At 42.2% G+C, this 14,935-nt stretch overlaps 1 protein-coding gene across 1 annotated transcript; it reads right to left on the bottom strand.

Annotated features, from left to right (window-relative positions):
• Positions 1-500: 500 nt before the first annotated feature.
• Positions 501-14,062, bottom strand: LOC129761077 (uncharacterized). The gene is made up of 4 exons (XM_055758779.1): positions 14,030-14,062; positions 5,392-5,734; positions 5,240-5,350; positions 501-3,913 (listed from the first exon to the last, which is right to left on the bottom strand). The coding sequence occupies exons 1-4, from the start codon at positions 14,060-14,062 to the stop codon at positions 501-503; spliced, it is 3,900 nt and encodes a 1,299-aa protein (XP_055614754.1).
• Positions 14,063-14,935: the final 873 nt, after the last annotated feature.

Genomic DNA, 14,935 nt, shown 5'->3' with positions numbered 1-14,935 from the left:
AAGAACTAGCTGACCATTACGAATGTCTGTCGAGGAACGTTTCCACTTGCTGCGTTGTTGTAGCTGACTTACGTAGTCACGAGACCATCGACGCCAGAGGTCTTGTATCGAGCGCTTCATCTCCTGTAAACGAGTAAGACGATTGGTGTTTAACTCGGTGAGATCTGGTTCTGGAATTGATAGTAGGGGCTCTCCAATCAGGAAATGACGGGGAGTAAGGGCGGAGAGGTCATCTGGAGATTCGGAAATCGGCGAAAGTGGGCGAGAATTGAGTATAGCCTCAATTTGAACTACGATGGTTAGCAATTGGTCCATAGTAAACGACTTCTGTCCAATTATTCGACGAAAATGATGTTTGAATGATTTTATTCCTGCCTCCCAAATTCCTCCGAAATGTGGAGAGCGGGCGGGTATGAAGCAGAAGGTGATGCTATTCTCCGAGCAATAGTTGTCCCATTCTTTCGTCCGGAACTGCCTTAGATACTCCTGTCGCAAAGCCTTCAATTCGCGATCCGCGCCGACGCAGTTGCATTATCGCAGTGCAACTGTAGAACGCGACCGCGACGAGCGACGAAGCGTTTGACGGCGTTTATGCACGCGGCGGACGACAAATCGGAGACGACTTCAAGGTGCACGGCCTTCACCACCAAGCATACGAATAAAGCAACGTAGATTTTCACCGACGCTCCCCTTCCACTTAACGGACGAACGAGGAACGGCCCACAGTAATCCATACCCGAATGTGAGAATACTCGAGCTGGAGTGATGCGCACTGACGGTAAGGGTGCCATGATCTGTTGCGATAGTCGAGGCTGGCATCGGAAACAAGTGATGCATTTGCGCACAACTCTGCGAGCTAACTGAAGACCCTGTAGTGGCCAGAATCGCTGACGTATCGTGGCCAGTAAGAGCTTCGGACCACCATGGAGCGTTTGTAAATGTATCGATCGGGCTATCATCCAGCTGATAGTATGTTTGGCGGGGAGTAGAATAGGAAACCGTGTGTCAAAAGGTGCATTTAGGTTTCTTAGGCGGCCATCGAGCCTGAGCAGACCAAAATCATCCATGAATAGGTTTAGATTTTTGAGTGGAGATTTGGCTGTACTCTTCGAAAGGTTGCTTTTCCTCCCGTAGATGCGAATTTCTGCTGGGAATTCTGATCGCTGAGCCAAACGAACTAGACATTTCAAAGCGATGTTGTATTCATTTGGAGAGAGAGCTCTTATGAGACGTTTATCACTAGGAAGCATACAGTTGGTATAGAAGCGGTAGCAGTAAGCGACAGTTCGAATTATCTTGCCCAACTCGGAGAATCTTTCGAAAATCGAGGAATCTACTTCATTGACATGAAGTGAAACGAGTAGACGAGCTTCTTCCTCAACATCCAGGGTACTCAATGCTGGGATTATATTCTGCGGCCAGAGCTCTTTCGCGGTTCTGATGAAGCCTGGACCGTGCCACCAAAAATGTTCGTTTATAATTTTAGTTGCAAGGATTCCTCGTGAGATTAGATCTGCAGGATTTGATTCTGTTGTAACATGTCGCCACTCATGATCCTTCGTCAAACGTTGGATCTCTGCCACTCGGTTGGAGACGAAGATTTTCCACTTGTTTGACGTGGATTTGATCCAGTGCAGCACGATGGTTGAGTCAGTCCAAAACACAACCGGCCCATTGAAGACAGTGTTGATACGAAGGTTGTTAACAAGCTGGCTTCCGAAGAGAGCTGCACAAAGCTCTAATCGGGGAATAGTGAGTCCACGGAGAGGAGCAACTCGAGATTTTGAGGTGAGAAGATGAGATTGTAGCTGGCTAGTCTCATCTGGTGACACGACATATACGGCACATCCGTATCCTTTTTTTGATGCATCGCAGAAGCAATGCAAGGTGTAATCCTGGCTTTTGTTCCACAGCATCCTCCTAGGGACCTCCAGTGTCCTCAGTGCTGTGATGTCGTTGCGATACTCTCTCCACCATGTGCTATGTTTGTCCGATAACTCGGTGTCCCACGACATGTTCTCCGCCCAGAGGGTTTGTATAAACATTTTTGCCATGACGACTACGGGTCCAAGAAGGCCGAGGGGATCGAATAGTTGTGACATTTCTGATACAACGACACGTTTGGTAACCACACTCAGCTCAGGCAATGCAGGTACTTTAAATTTGAACGAATCCTGCTGGGGAAACCACAACAGTCCTAGAGTCTTCACAGCGAGGGATTGATCTATTTCCAATTCTGTAGAAGTCTCCCATAGATCCTTGGGAACGTTGGAGAGAACTGTCGTACTGTTTGACGCCCACTGGCGAAGTACAAATCCAGCAGACTGGAAGATCTTGATCAATTGCGCGCAGGCCTCCTTGAGAGTTTCATGATCATCATGTCCAGCAATTACGTTGTCGACGTACGTGCCTTTCCTGATTATTGGCTCCGCCAATGGAAACCGACTCCTTTCCTCTGAGGCTAGCTGGTTCAGCACCCTGGTTGCGTGATACGGAGAACTGGCTAAGCCATACGTGACCGTTTTCAAGCAATACGTGCGAATCGGTTCAGATGGATCTCGGCGCCACAAGATTTGTTGAAATCTGCGATCCTCAGGATGAATCCAGATCTGCCTGAACATTTTCTCCAGATCGGCTGTGATGGCATAACGTGGCACGCGGAAGTTTCTTACGATGGCGTACAAAGCAGGTTGAACCGTTGGACCAATTTTCAAAACGTTGTTAAGCGAAAGTTGTGTGGAGAAGCGACATGATCCATCAAATACCACTCGAGTCTTCGTAGTTGAACTCTCCGGACGTTGAATGGCATTATGGGGCAGGAAATACTGTGGGCTGCACGACGCGCGCGAACAAACCTCGATGTGACCCAATTTCTCGTAGTCCTCCATGAAACTAAGGTATTCCCGGCGAAGTTTTTCGTTGGAAGCGAGCTTTCTCTCCATTGCCAGGACTCGACTGAGGGCGGGCTGGTACGAATCGCCCATTAACGCTATCATATCTTCTCGTAATGGTAAACGAACGACGAAGCGACCATCAACCTCCCTGGAAGTTGTTTGTAGGAAGTGCTCCTCACAAGCTTGTTCCTCGTTACTGTGTTCCTTGACGTCTTCGATGTTTCCGACCTCCCAAAACCGTTGAAGTTGAGCGTCGAGCTGCTGTTCTGCACATATCATACTGGTTTGTGTTATAGGTGGTTCCGAGGATAGCTGTTCCAGCTTGCCACATACAATATATCCAAGGAATGTCTTCTGAAGGACAGGGTATCCGAGGCCAAGCGAGAATTGCTGATGTTCTAGTAAATGGTAGAACAGTTCAGCACCGATGATGATGTCGATACCTTTGCTGATGTTAAACTGTGGGTCTGCTAGAGGAAGATTTCGTGGAATGTTCCAACGTACGACGTCGATGTGGTGACCAGGCAAGGACACGGTGAGCTTCGGTAATACCAGACATTCCAAACTGGTGGAGAAGGTATCGAAACGAGAAGAGAGCGACAAAGTGATTCCGTAGTGTACGTTCACTGTGGACTGTCCGATTCCGCTGATCGGTGAATTAATTTTTGTACGTTTCAAACGTAGCTTCTGGCAGAGTGCTTCAGAAACTAAACTCGGTTGAGACCCACTGTCTAAAAGAGCTCTGGCGAAATGATTGTTGTTGTCTACATCCTTCACTTTAACAAGTGCTGTCGAGAGTAACACTGTATAATTTCGAGGTTTCACTTGATCACTTTGATACGAGGTTGTTTCGCTACCGGGCGAGACGACCGACGAGGAAAGGGGAGCGATTCCGACCGCGAACGATTGATGATTTAACGAATTCGATCGGAATGTTTCCGCGAGTGGTGAGACAAACGATTGCTCATCCGACAAAGTGTTTTGAACGAAATTAGATACGATTTGCGACGATTGACAGGCTTGCGAGCGATTTGTTTCAGCGGGTACGTTTACTGTTCAGGCTTGTCTCACATTTGCCGAAGGAAAGGGTGGCAAATGTAAGAGAGAATGATGTTTCTTATTGCAGCTTTTGCAGGAACCGCTGGAGCAATCCTTCGCCTGATGTGTTCCCTTCAAACAATTAATACACAATCCATTCCTCTTGGTAAGTTCGAAACGTTGTTTTGGTGAAAGTAATTTAAATTGGTCACACTGGAACAAGAAGTGTGCAAGCTTGCAGCACGGGCATTTGTGGTTAGAATCAGATGTTGCATGAGCGGCGGTCAAACGATTCTTCAACGGTTTCGACTGGGTTTGAGAACTACACGACTGAGAAATATTTACAGTCTGTATAATGCATGATCTTTTATGTATGAACTGCAGAAGTTGTTTATATGTTGGATGCTCAGTATCGTATGATTGGGTTTCCCACTCACGAAGCGTTGTTGAATCCAAGCGACTACTCAAACGTTCGACTAATAATGAATCCCAATGTTTTTCTGCTACTTCGAGTCGATCGAGAAGTTGAACGTGGCGGTCGAAGTCATCCGCTAACTGTGCATGCTCCGTCGCTGATTCCCTTTTCAATTTAGGGATGACTAATAATCCCGACATATGGTGTTTGATAAGCAAATTCGGGTTCTCGAACCTTTCCTTTAACAGGTTCCAAGGTGATAATTGTGGACAGAAATATCGAGCGAGAAAATGATCCGTGCCGCTTCACTAGTCGATGCAGTTCTTAAGTAGTGCATTTTCTGCACTGCGCTAAGTTGTCGATTCGAGTGGATCAAAGAATCGAAAAGATCGCGAAATGAAACCCAATCATCTATATTCCCAGAGAAATCCTTCAGTTTAATTTCGGGAAGTCTTATATTTGTAATCGGTTGTGCGAGGTTATGTGACGTTGACGGTTCGATAGAGGGTGTTGACCTTGCCGGTGAATGGGCAAGCTTTCGTTGCAATGAACTTTTTAACTCATAATATAAATTTTGGAATTCACGTCTGGTTTCAGAAAATTCCTCATCTGCATTTTCCAAAATCTCTATCTTGATTCGATTCGAATTCGTGCCTCAATTCATCAAGGCGTTGAATCCGAATCGGAATCTGATCCATTTGAGCAGGATCGTATTCATCGTTGAATGATTTAATCAGAAGGGCTGACCCCAATATATTCGTGCCCCTGCGATGTAACGTCTTCAATTTATTCACTTTATTAACTTTCTTCGCAGGCGCCATCTTTCTACCACCAATAGTAAGGAAAATGGTTACCTGGAGTTCTGCTTCTTATACCTCTACTTCGACCTCACCGGTTGAATCCGTCAACGTCAGACGTGGTTCGACAACGATGATGCTGTTGATAAACGCTGCTGTATGCGGCTTGCAAAACGCCCACACGTTGCTGCGACTGATGAGGGTTTCTGCTGGTCCACAAAACGATTGCTGCTTTACTCAGACGAACCCAAGAGAGGTAATAGTAGTTCCTGCTGTAACTCGCTGCTATGCGACCGACTTTCTGGCTTGTTGGTAGACCAATTTGTAGATCCGAATGAATCGTCGGATTGTCGAACTGGAAGAACTGCTGCGACCAAAACTGCAATCCACGTGGCGACGATGTTTCCAATCGGGTTTTGTTTCTGGGAGAGCTTGCGTTGTGTTACCGAGACTGCTTGTTGCCGATGACTGGTACTTTTAACGGAATCGTACCACGTGGTGGTATCGTTGGAGGTTAACTGCGATGGCGATGACGAGGTTAGCTCACTGGAAGCGTTCTGGTTTGCTGTTGTCCCGACCGATGAGGTTAGCTGGAACCGTCGATAGTTTTATGGAACCGACGAACAAACTTCGATTGCAACTCACGTCCCGGGTTTCGGCACCAAATATGGTAACGACTCGGTGTGATTTTATCACTTCGAGATCACTTCTTTCGAGAACACTAAAAAATACATCCGATTACTTCCACGTGGTTTATTGGAATGAACATTTGTGACAATTCAATTTGACGTTATTGCGGAAGTGTGATTTTGACTATTATAGCAGGCTTTTATAGGCTTTTCGTGTAGATCAGGGTAAGTATAAGTTTGGTAAGTATTTGTGTTATTTTGGCTTATGTACATTTTATAGTTCATTTATATTTATATTTTCTTCTCTTTTTCAGGTTTTATTTTAGCGTCAACACCATGTAACGGAGAAACGTGTTATTTGCAAGTGGTTGAAAAATCTTGAACGAGAATTATGTCTGAAAATAATCTGATATTATAATGATGAGTTTTGGTAGAAGTACTAGGATTTTTTTAGTAAAAGGTAAATTCAACAGGGTCGAGTGGAAGATCAGTCAATGAACAGTTCTGCGATTGGACTCATGAACTTGCGCTTAGTAAGAAAACCTGAATGTTTGAAGGTAATGATAACAAAAAACAAATTTTGGGCGGGACGAAGTTTGCCGGGTCCGCTAGTATAATATTAAAATCACTCAAAACCTATGAATGACTCCTCGTTTCCTTATGTTATGACAGTAAGAGCTGTGCAGTATTGTTAGCAATCGATGTTGAAGCGATATAAACAAAGTGTTGTTTACATTGTATTGTATTTATTACCATTATTAACATTTTTCATTGCATTTCCATCATATTTAACTGGATTCAATACATAAAACTCAATCCAAACATTTTAGTTTGATGGAACTCAGAATAAAAATTGAAAACAGGTATAAAAGTCCGACTTCGAGTAACAACAAATCACACAATAAAAGCAAAAAAAAAATAAAAGCATCAATATTTAGTGTGGCCTCCTGAAACATCAATGACCTGTTGAAGTCATTTGGGCATACTATCGACCAAGTTCTGGAGGTGCTGAGGGGCGATTCCGTTCTACGTCTTCTGGAGAGCATTATTTCACGGCTCTGTGACACCATCTTTTACCACTTTGTTGTTGAGAATGGGGTTGAGATAAGGACACTGTGGTGGCCATTCAAGGGTTTTTTTTTTTTTGGCGTGAACGGAAATAGGCTTTGGTCTAAGCAGTGTGCTTTAGGTCGTTGAGGGAAAATTTGGAAAACTAAGCTGTTTCGTAGGCCAGTTTTTCGAAGCGATTCTTTCAGGTGATTCATGATTCCGTTAATTCGCACCAGATTTCCAACACCAGCCCAGGAAAAGCATCCTTGATTGTAGCCTGCAAATGTCGTTCCTGCAATCCTTCTGTAAAGGGTGTGTCACATCAAATTGCATCACGGAAATAACGCTGTAGAAATTTAATTTTTAGGAATTATATCTTCAGCTTTCGCTTATAATCAGATAAGAGTGTAGAGATCACGTTGGCCATGCTTCACTGTCAATTTTTCGTAAATTTGGAAAAATGTCGTCGAACGAAAAATCGTGAAAAGTCGTGAATTAATCCTGTGCACTCATTTCGAGAATCCGGAGTTGTCACATCTGGACATCGGTAAGATGCTGGGAATCGTCCAATCCACGGTCAGCAGAGTACTAAAACGATACTTCGAGAACCTAACCATCGACCGGAAGGTGAAGAACGGCAAAAATGGATGCTCCGTCAGTGAAAAAGATCACAAGCGCGTAGTTAAGCAGTTTAGACGTGATCCGAGAAGTTCGGTCCGGGATGTCGCCAATAAGCTGAATTTGTCAAGTTCATTCGTCCAGCGGACCAAGCAGCGGGAGGGCCTGCGTACATACAAGGTTCGGAAGGCTCCTAACCGCGACGAAAGGCAAAACATGGTGGGGAAGACGTGAGCACGGAAGCTGTACACCGAAATGCTGACGAAGCCGCATTGCCTGGTAATGGACGACGAAACCTACGTCAAAGCTGACTTTCGTCAGCTGCCGGGCCTGTTGTTCTTCTCCGCAGAGGACAAATTCAGCGTTCCGGAGGAGATTCGCAAGCAGAAACTATCCAAGTTTGCCAAAAAGTACATGGTGTGGCAAGCGATCTGCTCTTGCGGAAAGCGGAGCGCCCCCTTCGTGATGACCGGCACGGTAAACGGGCAGGTTTACCTTAAGGAGTGCCTACAGAAGCGCTTACTACCACTATTGAAGCAGCACGAGGGCCCGACCATCTTCTGGCCGGATCTCGCTTCGTGCCACTATTCAAAGGACGTGTTGGAGTGGTACGAAGCCAACGGGGTCACCTTCGTGCCAAAGGAAATGAACCCGCCCAACGCGCCGGAGCTTCGCCCAATAGAGAAATATTGGGCGATTATGAAGCAGGCCCTCCGGAAGAACCCAAAAGTTGTCAAATCGGAGGCGGACTTCAAGAGAAAATGGATTTCTGTTCAAAAAAAACTACAACCTGACGTTGTACAGAACCTTATGGACGGGGTAAAGAGGAAGGTGCGAGCATACGGGCTTGGGCTCGAAGTATGAATAAAAAGAAAATGCCAAAAGTTGTTTAATAGTTATTATTTTATTGTCTAAAATTTTTAAAAGGAGTCGGTCTACTGGGCGAATTTCTACAGCGTTTTTTCCGTGATGCAGTTTGATGTGACACACCCTTTATCTTAACGACATCAATTTATGTTTGAAGTGCTTGAAACTTTCATACGCAGATGATTTCAAATTATTCCTTCCTGTGAATTCCACTGTAAATGCCGAGTTTCTTCAAAAACAGTTGGATATTTTCGTCGAATGGTGTGTAAAAAACAGAATGACTCTTAATCCATCGAAGTGTTCTGTGATATCGTTTTCCCGCAAGCGCTCTTCAATAATCTTCGATTATAAGCTGCATGGTGTAATATTGGAACGTGTCAACACCATCAAAGACCTTGGAGTCATGTTGGACTCCAAGCTGACATTTCGTGCCCACATTTCCTACATCACGTCTAAAGCATCCAAATCGCTTGGCTTCATTTTCCGCGTTTCAAAGCAGTTTGAAGATGTGCATTGCATAAAGGCACTCTACTTCGCACTGGTACGGTCAATTCTTGAGTACGCTTGTGTAGTATGGTCACCATACTACCAGAATAGCATTCAGCGAATTGAATCAATTCAACGGAAATTTGTCCGATTTGCCTTGCGCAATTTGTCGTGGAATGATCCTCTCAATCTTCCCAGCTATGAGGACCATTGTAGACTGATTGGGCTGGACTTATTACGTTCTCGAAGAGATGTTGCCAAGGCTCTATTTACGTCAGATTTGATTTCATCAAAAATTGATTGTCCTGAACTTCTTCGGTTAATAAATTTCAACATTCGCCGACGTCATTTGCGTACCAATAATGTCTTGCTCCTCCCATCATCACGCACTAATTACGGTTATAATGAACCCGTTTCTAGTATGTGTCGTGTGTTTAACCGATGTAGTTCCTGTTTCGATTGTCATCTTTCGTCCCTTACAGCTCTGTACTCTGTAGTCCTCACATAGATTTAGTTTACAAATAAGTTAGTTTTAAGAGGTATTTGTAGATTAGTTGTAAGTTTCGATCATTAGGGCACTCATGTAAAGCCTGTTGACATTTTGTGAATAAATGTAAATATAAATGTAAATCATCCTTCTGCTACACTCTTTTGTCTTTGGGTTTGTTAACATGGTTCCGGGCAAATTCAAACCGTTTCAGTTTATTTTCTTCTTGTATGTTATCGATCGACAAAAGTTTATGTAATAATTTGATGCGCACAACATATGTGCAATTTTTCATATTCTCTTTTTGGACAACACACAGGTTCCATGGAGGATCATATTTTATAATTTTCATTCAGGCAAAAAAATCAGCAGCGATTTTCACTAACACTCAATCATACAAACAATCACGATAACACGTACACGCCATAGGCCAAACAATGAATTGAAAGCAACGAAAAAACTTTTTTCTCAACATGCCCTCACTATAATATTTTATGTTTACCTAATCCATGAATCGCCCCCGCTTCCCCCAGATTTTTTCTGATAATCAGAAAGTATATGATTGTTGCGCGGAATTGAAAAAATACATGAAATTGAAAATATATAGTTTTGCTTTTAAAACTACGAAAATCTAATTTAATTTTTAACCCAAAATTGAGTATACATTAACAAAATAATCCATTAGTTACATGCATTTTGCTCATAAATGACAAATCGTTTTATTTTCCTTACAAGCGTTCTCGTTATATTTATGTTATTATAAATCAGTTCAGCTGCACTAGTTTGTTCGCAAACAGTTCGGCCGCAAACACTTCGTTCCCAAACAGTTCACTCTCAATCAGTTCTTTGCCATACAGTTCACTCGCAAACAGTTCGTTCACAAACAGTTCACTCTCCAACAGTTCACTCGCAAACCGTTCTTACGGAATCAGTTCGTTCACAAACAGTTCACTCGCAAACCGTTCTTACGGAATCAGTTCGTTCCGTTCGTTCACAAACCGTTCGCTCGCAATCAGTTCGTGGGGAGAACTACCGTTCTTTGAAAAAGAACGACCGCTCGTTCACTCTTTTCGGCGAACTAGTTCTTTCGTACCGTTCGTGAACGGTTTGCCCATCTCTAGTTGAAATAAAATAGAACTCATAAACATAAATTAACATGTTATGGAATATACATAGATTCCTACGTGGGGGCAGATACTACAATTGGCGCCGTCGGTACGATGTAGTTTTTTTTCTTTCTCAGAACTCGTGTTGAGGAGGCAAAGTGCAAAATCAGTTATATTTACTTTGAAACGAACATGGAGGTGATGAGTTGTGTGCTGAAATAATTAGTTCTGCATTCTTGTGAATTTTGAAGGGTTCGGAGCTGAAAAAATACGAGTTAGCGTCATTCGACTCATCGAATAGTGAAGCGAATTATTGTGTGTGAAACAAACCTCGTTGTGGCCATATCACATCCAATCCGTGCAATTTTCGATTTTTGGCTGTTTGTCAAACGCAGCACAGAAGAGGGGAAATGGTGCACAAACACTAATGGCGAGGCAGGTTGAAGACCGTAGCGCCTAAAAAAGGGAGTCCGACTGGAAGTCGAAGCGCACTAATATAATGGCGATGTCGGGGAGAGTCCGTAGCGCCAGAAGAAAAACGAGTCCGATGGAAAGTCGAAACGCATTGATGACGAGGCCGGTTTGGTATCGTAGCGCCTGAGGAACAGTGAGTCCGACGGAAAGCGCATTGATACCAATAATGAGAACATATGAAAGTCGTCTGGAGGAAAGTAATATGCACTGTAAAAAGAATCACACTATTTTTAATAGTAGTTATCAAATGTCGCATGGATAAATTACATTGAGTAGTGATTGTAAATCGGTAATACGGAACGGTCACTCAGTATTTTGGAACAATAAATGTGTGTGTTTGAATTAGTCTGAAATAATTTCTATCGCTCGTTGAGAGTGTGGCAATTCGCGTTGACGGCGGAATGGTGTCGACATCTGGATACGATATTAGTTTGTATGAGGTCAACTATTCTCTATCAGATTAGTCGACCCTAAGGCAGTTTTAAATTGCTAAAATTTGAATGAAATTTTTTTCTTTGCGTTATTTGCCTTCTATAAGTACGCTGTTCTGACCCCAATTTAAACTATTTTCTATCAATTTTCAGATATTCTCACCGAAACTTGCCATTATAATACAAAATTATCTTTAAACACAATTTGTGTATGATATTTTTTTACTACTTGCAAGCAAAGGTGATTTTAGTTTACCTAGAGTACTAATTAAATAAAAGCACGTTTATGTCTTTTGCAAACCCATATTGTCATGCCTGCTCCCCCATTTCGTAATACGAAGCTCAATGCCGTCAACGCGGATGAATTATGAATTGTGAAAAAGGTGATTGCTAGATTCAGTAGATCTATGTGATTCGCGTCCAGAGAAGAAATGTAGAAAAGAGAGGGAGAGTAGTCAGAAATGGTTTTGGAGTTGAAGATTCTCAATATGAAAAGGTAATATTTATGCTTGCTGAACTAAACCTGCGAACGCATGTAGTCAGATGCGATTTCCCGGACCGATAGGGGAAGGAAATTGTGCGACCGGTAACCATGGGAGAACGAGATAAACGCGATCGTGTTGAGATTCTCAAAATGTAATGAATCTAGATGCAATCACAAATTACGCGGACATTCGAGAGTTTCTAGTCAACCACAAGTGAAAGCCGCACCCTTTCGGAAACAAGTCAAATGCTGATGCGGTTACTTATGTGGAAATAAATGAAGGGAGTATATGCGCGCAAGTATTTTGTGCGGCCGATGTGATTCATGGAAACATCGCAAGGGTTTCCGTGATTATTTCTCACATAACGCAAAGTTGTGGCCTCATTGTTCGTTTCGCAGAAATGGCGTCGGGTCAGATAAGCTATATGGACCGAGCAAACCTTAGAAGCGTTCATCTGAAACAAATGCTGTTCAAGGACAAAATTTCCTGAAAGAGGAACAGATTAGTTACACCAAATCGAAAGAAAACACTTGATAAGATACAATGAATTAAATTCTTCATTTCCTTCGAATTTGTTTAAATAAAAATACAATTGATGGAACGAGGGCTCGTAGAATCTGTACCGCAGTTATATTATTTTATATCAACAATTTAAAAAGCGCTGAACACTGTGAGCACAAGACAATCGGATATCCCCGTTCGGGATATCTTAGGTAGCCGTGATCCTGATCCTCTGCTTCATCGATATCTGTTCGTCAGAAACGCCGATGTCAACGTTCAATGATATTTCCTTCGTTGAGTCCCTGTTTCATATCGCTCCTATCCGTTCTATAAACTTTTACTTAATCGCGGCAATACATACACACACCCTTTACAGATACACGGGCCGAAGGTTGTGCAGTCCGCTGATCACTCAATGAGAGCCAAAGGATGTACCGCTCATGGCAACTCTACACGAGCTGATGATTGTGCAGGCTAGTGACCATTCTATCCTGGATTCCTCGAGTCGAGAAGATGCACCACGCTATATATGGGGTACAGACTAGGGGGGGTTGCTGATTAAGTCAGCTGCATCCCAATAGAAGGATCCCGTGTCGGGCACATGTACAGTAATATATATTTTGGGAAAAAAAACTTGAAAAATCTTTTTGTTTCATTGTTCGTTTGTAGAATGATATTAGCAACAGTGGATTGATTACTTGCAAGGACGATTGTTTTTCGATAGAATGTTTCATAGACTTCGGGGCAACTATTACACACGGTTACCAAAGATGTACGGAATGCACTTGTCAGAGCGACAACTTCAACGCGCCGCGATATAACTCGATAACTTTTGCTTCTGAGGATTGCTGAGGATTTTTCACACAACATATCCTGAAACCAGGGAAGCTTTACTTTTCGTTTTTGAGTTACGATTTTTCAAAGTTACCCGATGGTCTAAAAAGTCATTTTTTCCACTACAAAAAACGTCTCCCTGGTTTCGAGATATGTTATAAGAAAAATTCTCAGCTTCGCAGAAAAAATATAAAAATCTATAGCGCCTTTGGTCCCGAGACTATGAAAACAATAAAAAACGAATACAATCAATACTAACGAGAGCAGAATTCAAACTTTCTGCAGGTATGTTTAAAATAAACAGGTGATTGGCTTTAATTTGATATGTCGATCATCTGCATCGGTCTAGTAGATCAAAAGTTATGAGTTTTTGAAAAAAGTCATTTTTGGCAAAAATGCGAAAAAATGTTTTTTTGGACCATCCTAAAATGAAAATAGTCACCCTAACAAAAAAATAAAAAAAAATCCTTTGCGACAAAGAACAAAACTACCACTTTTGACGAAAATCTGAGAACCACTATATCGGTTTGGCATGGAATGGCTGTATATATAAAGTTACCCTATACAAAATGTTCACCACCTCGAAAAAACACCCTATGCCAAATTTCAGCTCAATCGGACTTAAGGAAGAATGGCGCAAAGCGGTCAAAGTTTGGGTTTTTTTGAAAATCGAGAAATCACCCAAGGGGGGAGTAAAGGAAATCGGGGTCTTCGAAAAATTTTGTTGATGCCAAATGTTTTAAAATGGCATAAAACGTCGAGATCTAGTGTCACATCGAACATTTTTTTTTTGTCAAAAATCGACACTCTGGGACTCTGGGAAGTTTTTTTTGGCATGCGAAACTAAAAGTATGGTTTCGAGTGCCAATTTTTGATTCGGAACTTGCTACGAAATGTTGATTTGCACGATAACATACCTTATGCAAAATATTAGCTCGTTCGGGCTTCATTTCTGGTGTCGCAGACGTTAAAATTTGAATTTTTTTTTAAAACCGCAAAATCACCGGAAATCGGGGTTTAAAAAGACGGGTGGGTAATGTTGGGGATATAACCGGAGTGACGTAGGACTATACAAAGGGGACAGCTTTTGCTAAATATATATTTTAAATATATTGTTTCTTTTCTTCTCCTACGTGAATACCTACCTATCTTCCTGAAAAAATGGATTAGTTCACTGTTTACTCTTTATGAACATGTTGGGGGTTTGTGACCTTTGGTGTTGTGTTTTTGCGTTTTTTTACAAACTTTCTCAATTTTTTCTCACTATCTTATAGTTGATTCTTGATTTTTTTCTGAAGGCTTTGTACTTATTAAATGTTCAACGCCGGTCATCTTTCGGCGTATGCACATATCGTACAATCAAAATGATGGCTGTGATAGGGAATGCATAGGTGGTCATCAGCTCATTCACTATCATATATTTCACTATTGAGCACATTACCGTACCTTAAACTGTGGTTTCGGAGACGAATGAATTGTAAGATTTGACAAACACAAACAAACAAAGTAAATAAAAATGAAAAAGAACTGAGGTTTTGGAGACGAACTCTACGATCTGTCGAGAAATAAACGAGCTATAAGCGTTCTGAAAAACCAACAGTAAATACAGGGACGGATGACCTTCGGATTAAAGTCCTTTAAAATAAGAACAGAGCAGCAGGAAATACATAGCTCATCATGTCCTTAGTTATTTTTCTATACAATGCAGATGTAACGTCTGTCAATTTTCAACATCAGTTATCAACCAAAGAAAGCAGTTCTTCCTACCGAGAAAATTCGTTAATGTCATCCTGCATACAATGTAGTGTAATTTGAAGCCACTT

Source organism: Toxorhynchites rutilus, chromosome 1 (assembly GCF_029784135.1).
Source record: "Toxorhynchites rutilus septentrionalis strain SRP chromosome 1, ASM2978413v1, whole genome shotgun sequence".
In the NCBI taxonomy this organism is placed as follows: Eukaryota; Metazoa; Arthropoda; class Insecta; order Diptera; family Culicidae; genus Toxorhynchites; species Toxorhynchites rutilus.
Note: the sequence above shows the minus strand (reverse complement) of the source record. Positions and strands in the feature narration are given on the sequence as shown.

What these genes read in the sequence shown, in the direction of transcription:
- LOC129761077 (XM_055758779.1), bottom strand. Translation starts at nt 14,062, where the DNA reads ATGAAGCCCGAACGAGCTAATATTTTGCATAAG. An exon ending in ACTACTATTACCTCTCTTGG is followed by an intron (nt 5,351 to 5,391) that starts GTTCGTCTGAGT and finishes GTGGACCAGCAG; the next exon opens with AAACCCTCATCAGTCGCAGC. An exon ending in GACGTTGACGGATTCAACCG is followed by an intron (nt 3,914 to 5,239) that starts GTGAGGTCGAAG and finishes ATCGCTCGCAAG; the next exon opens with CCTGTCAATCGTCGCAAATC.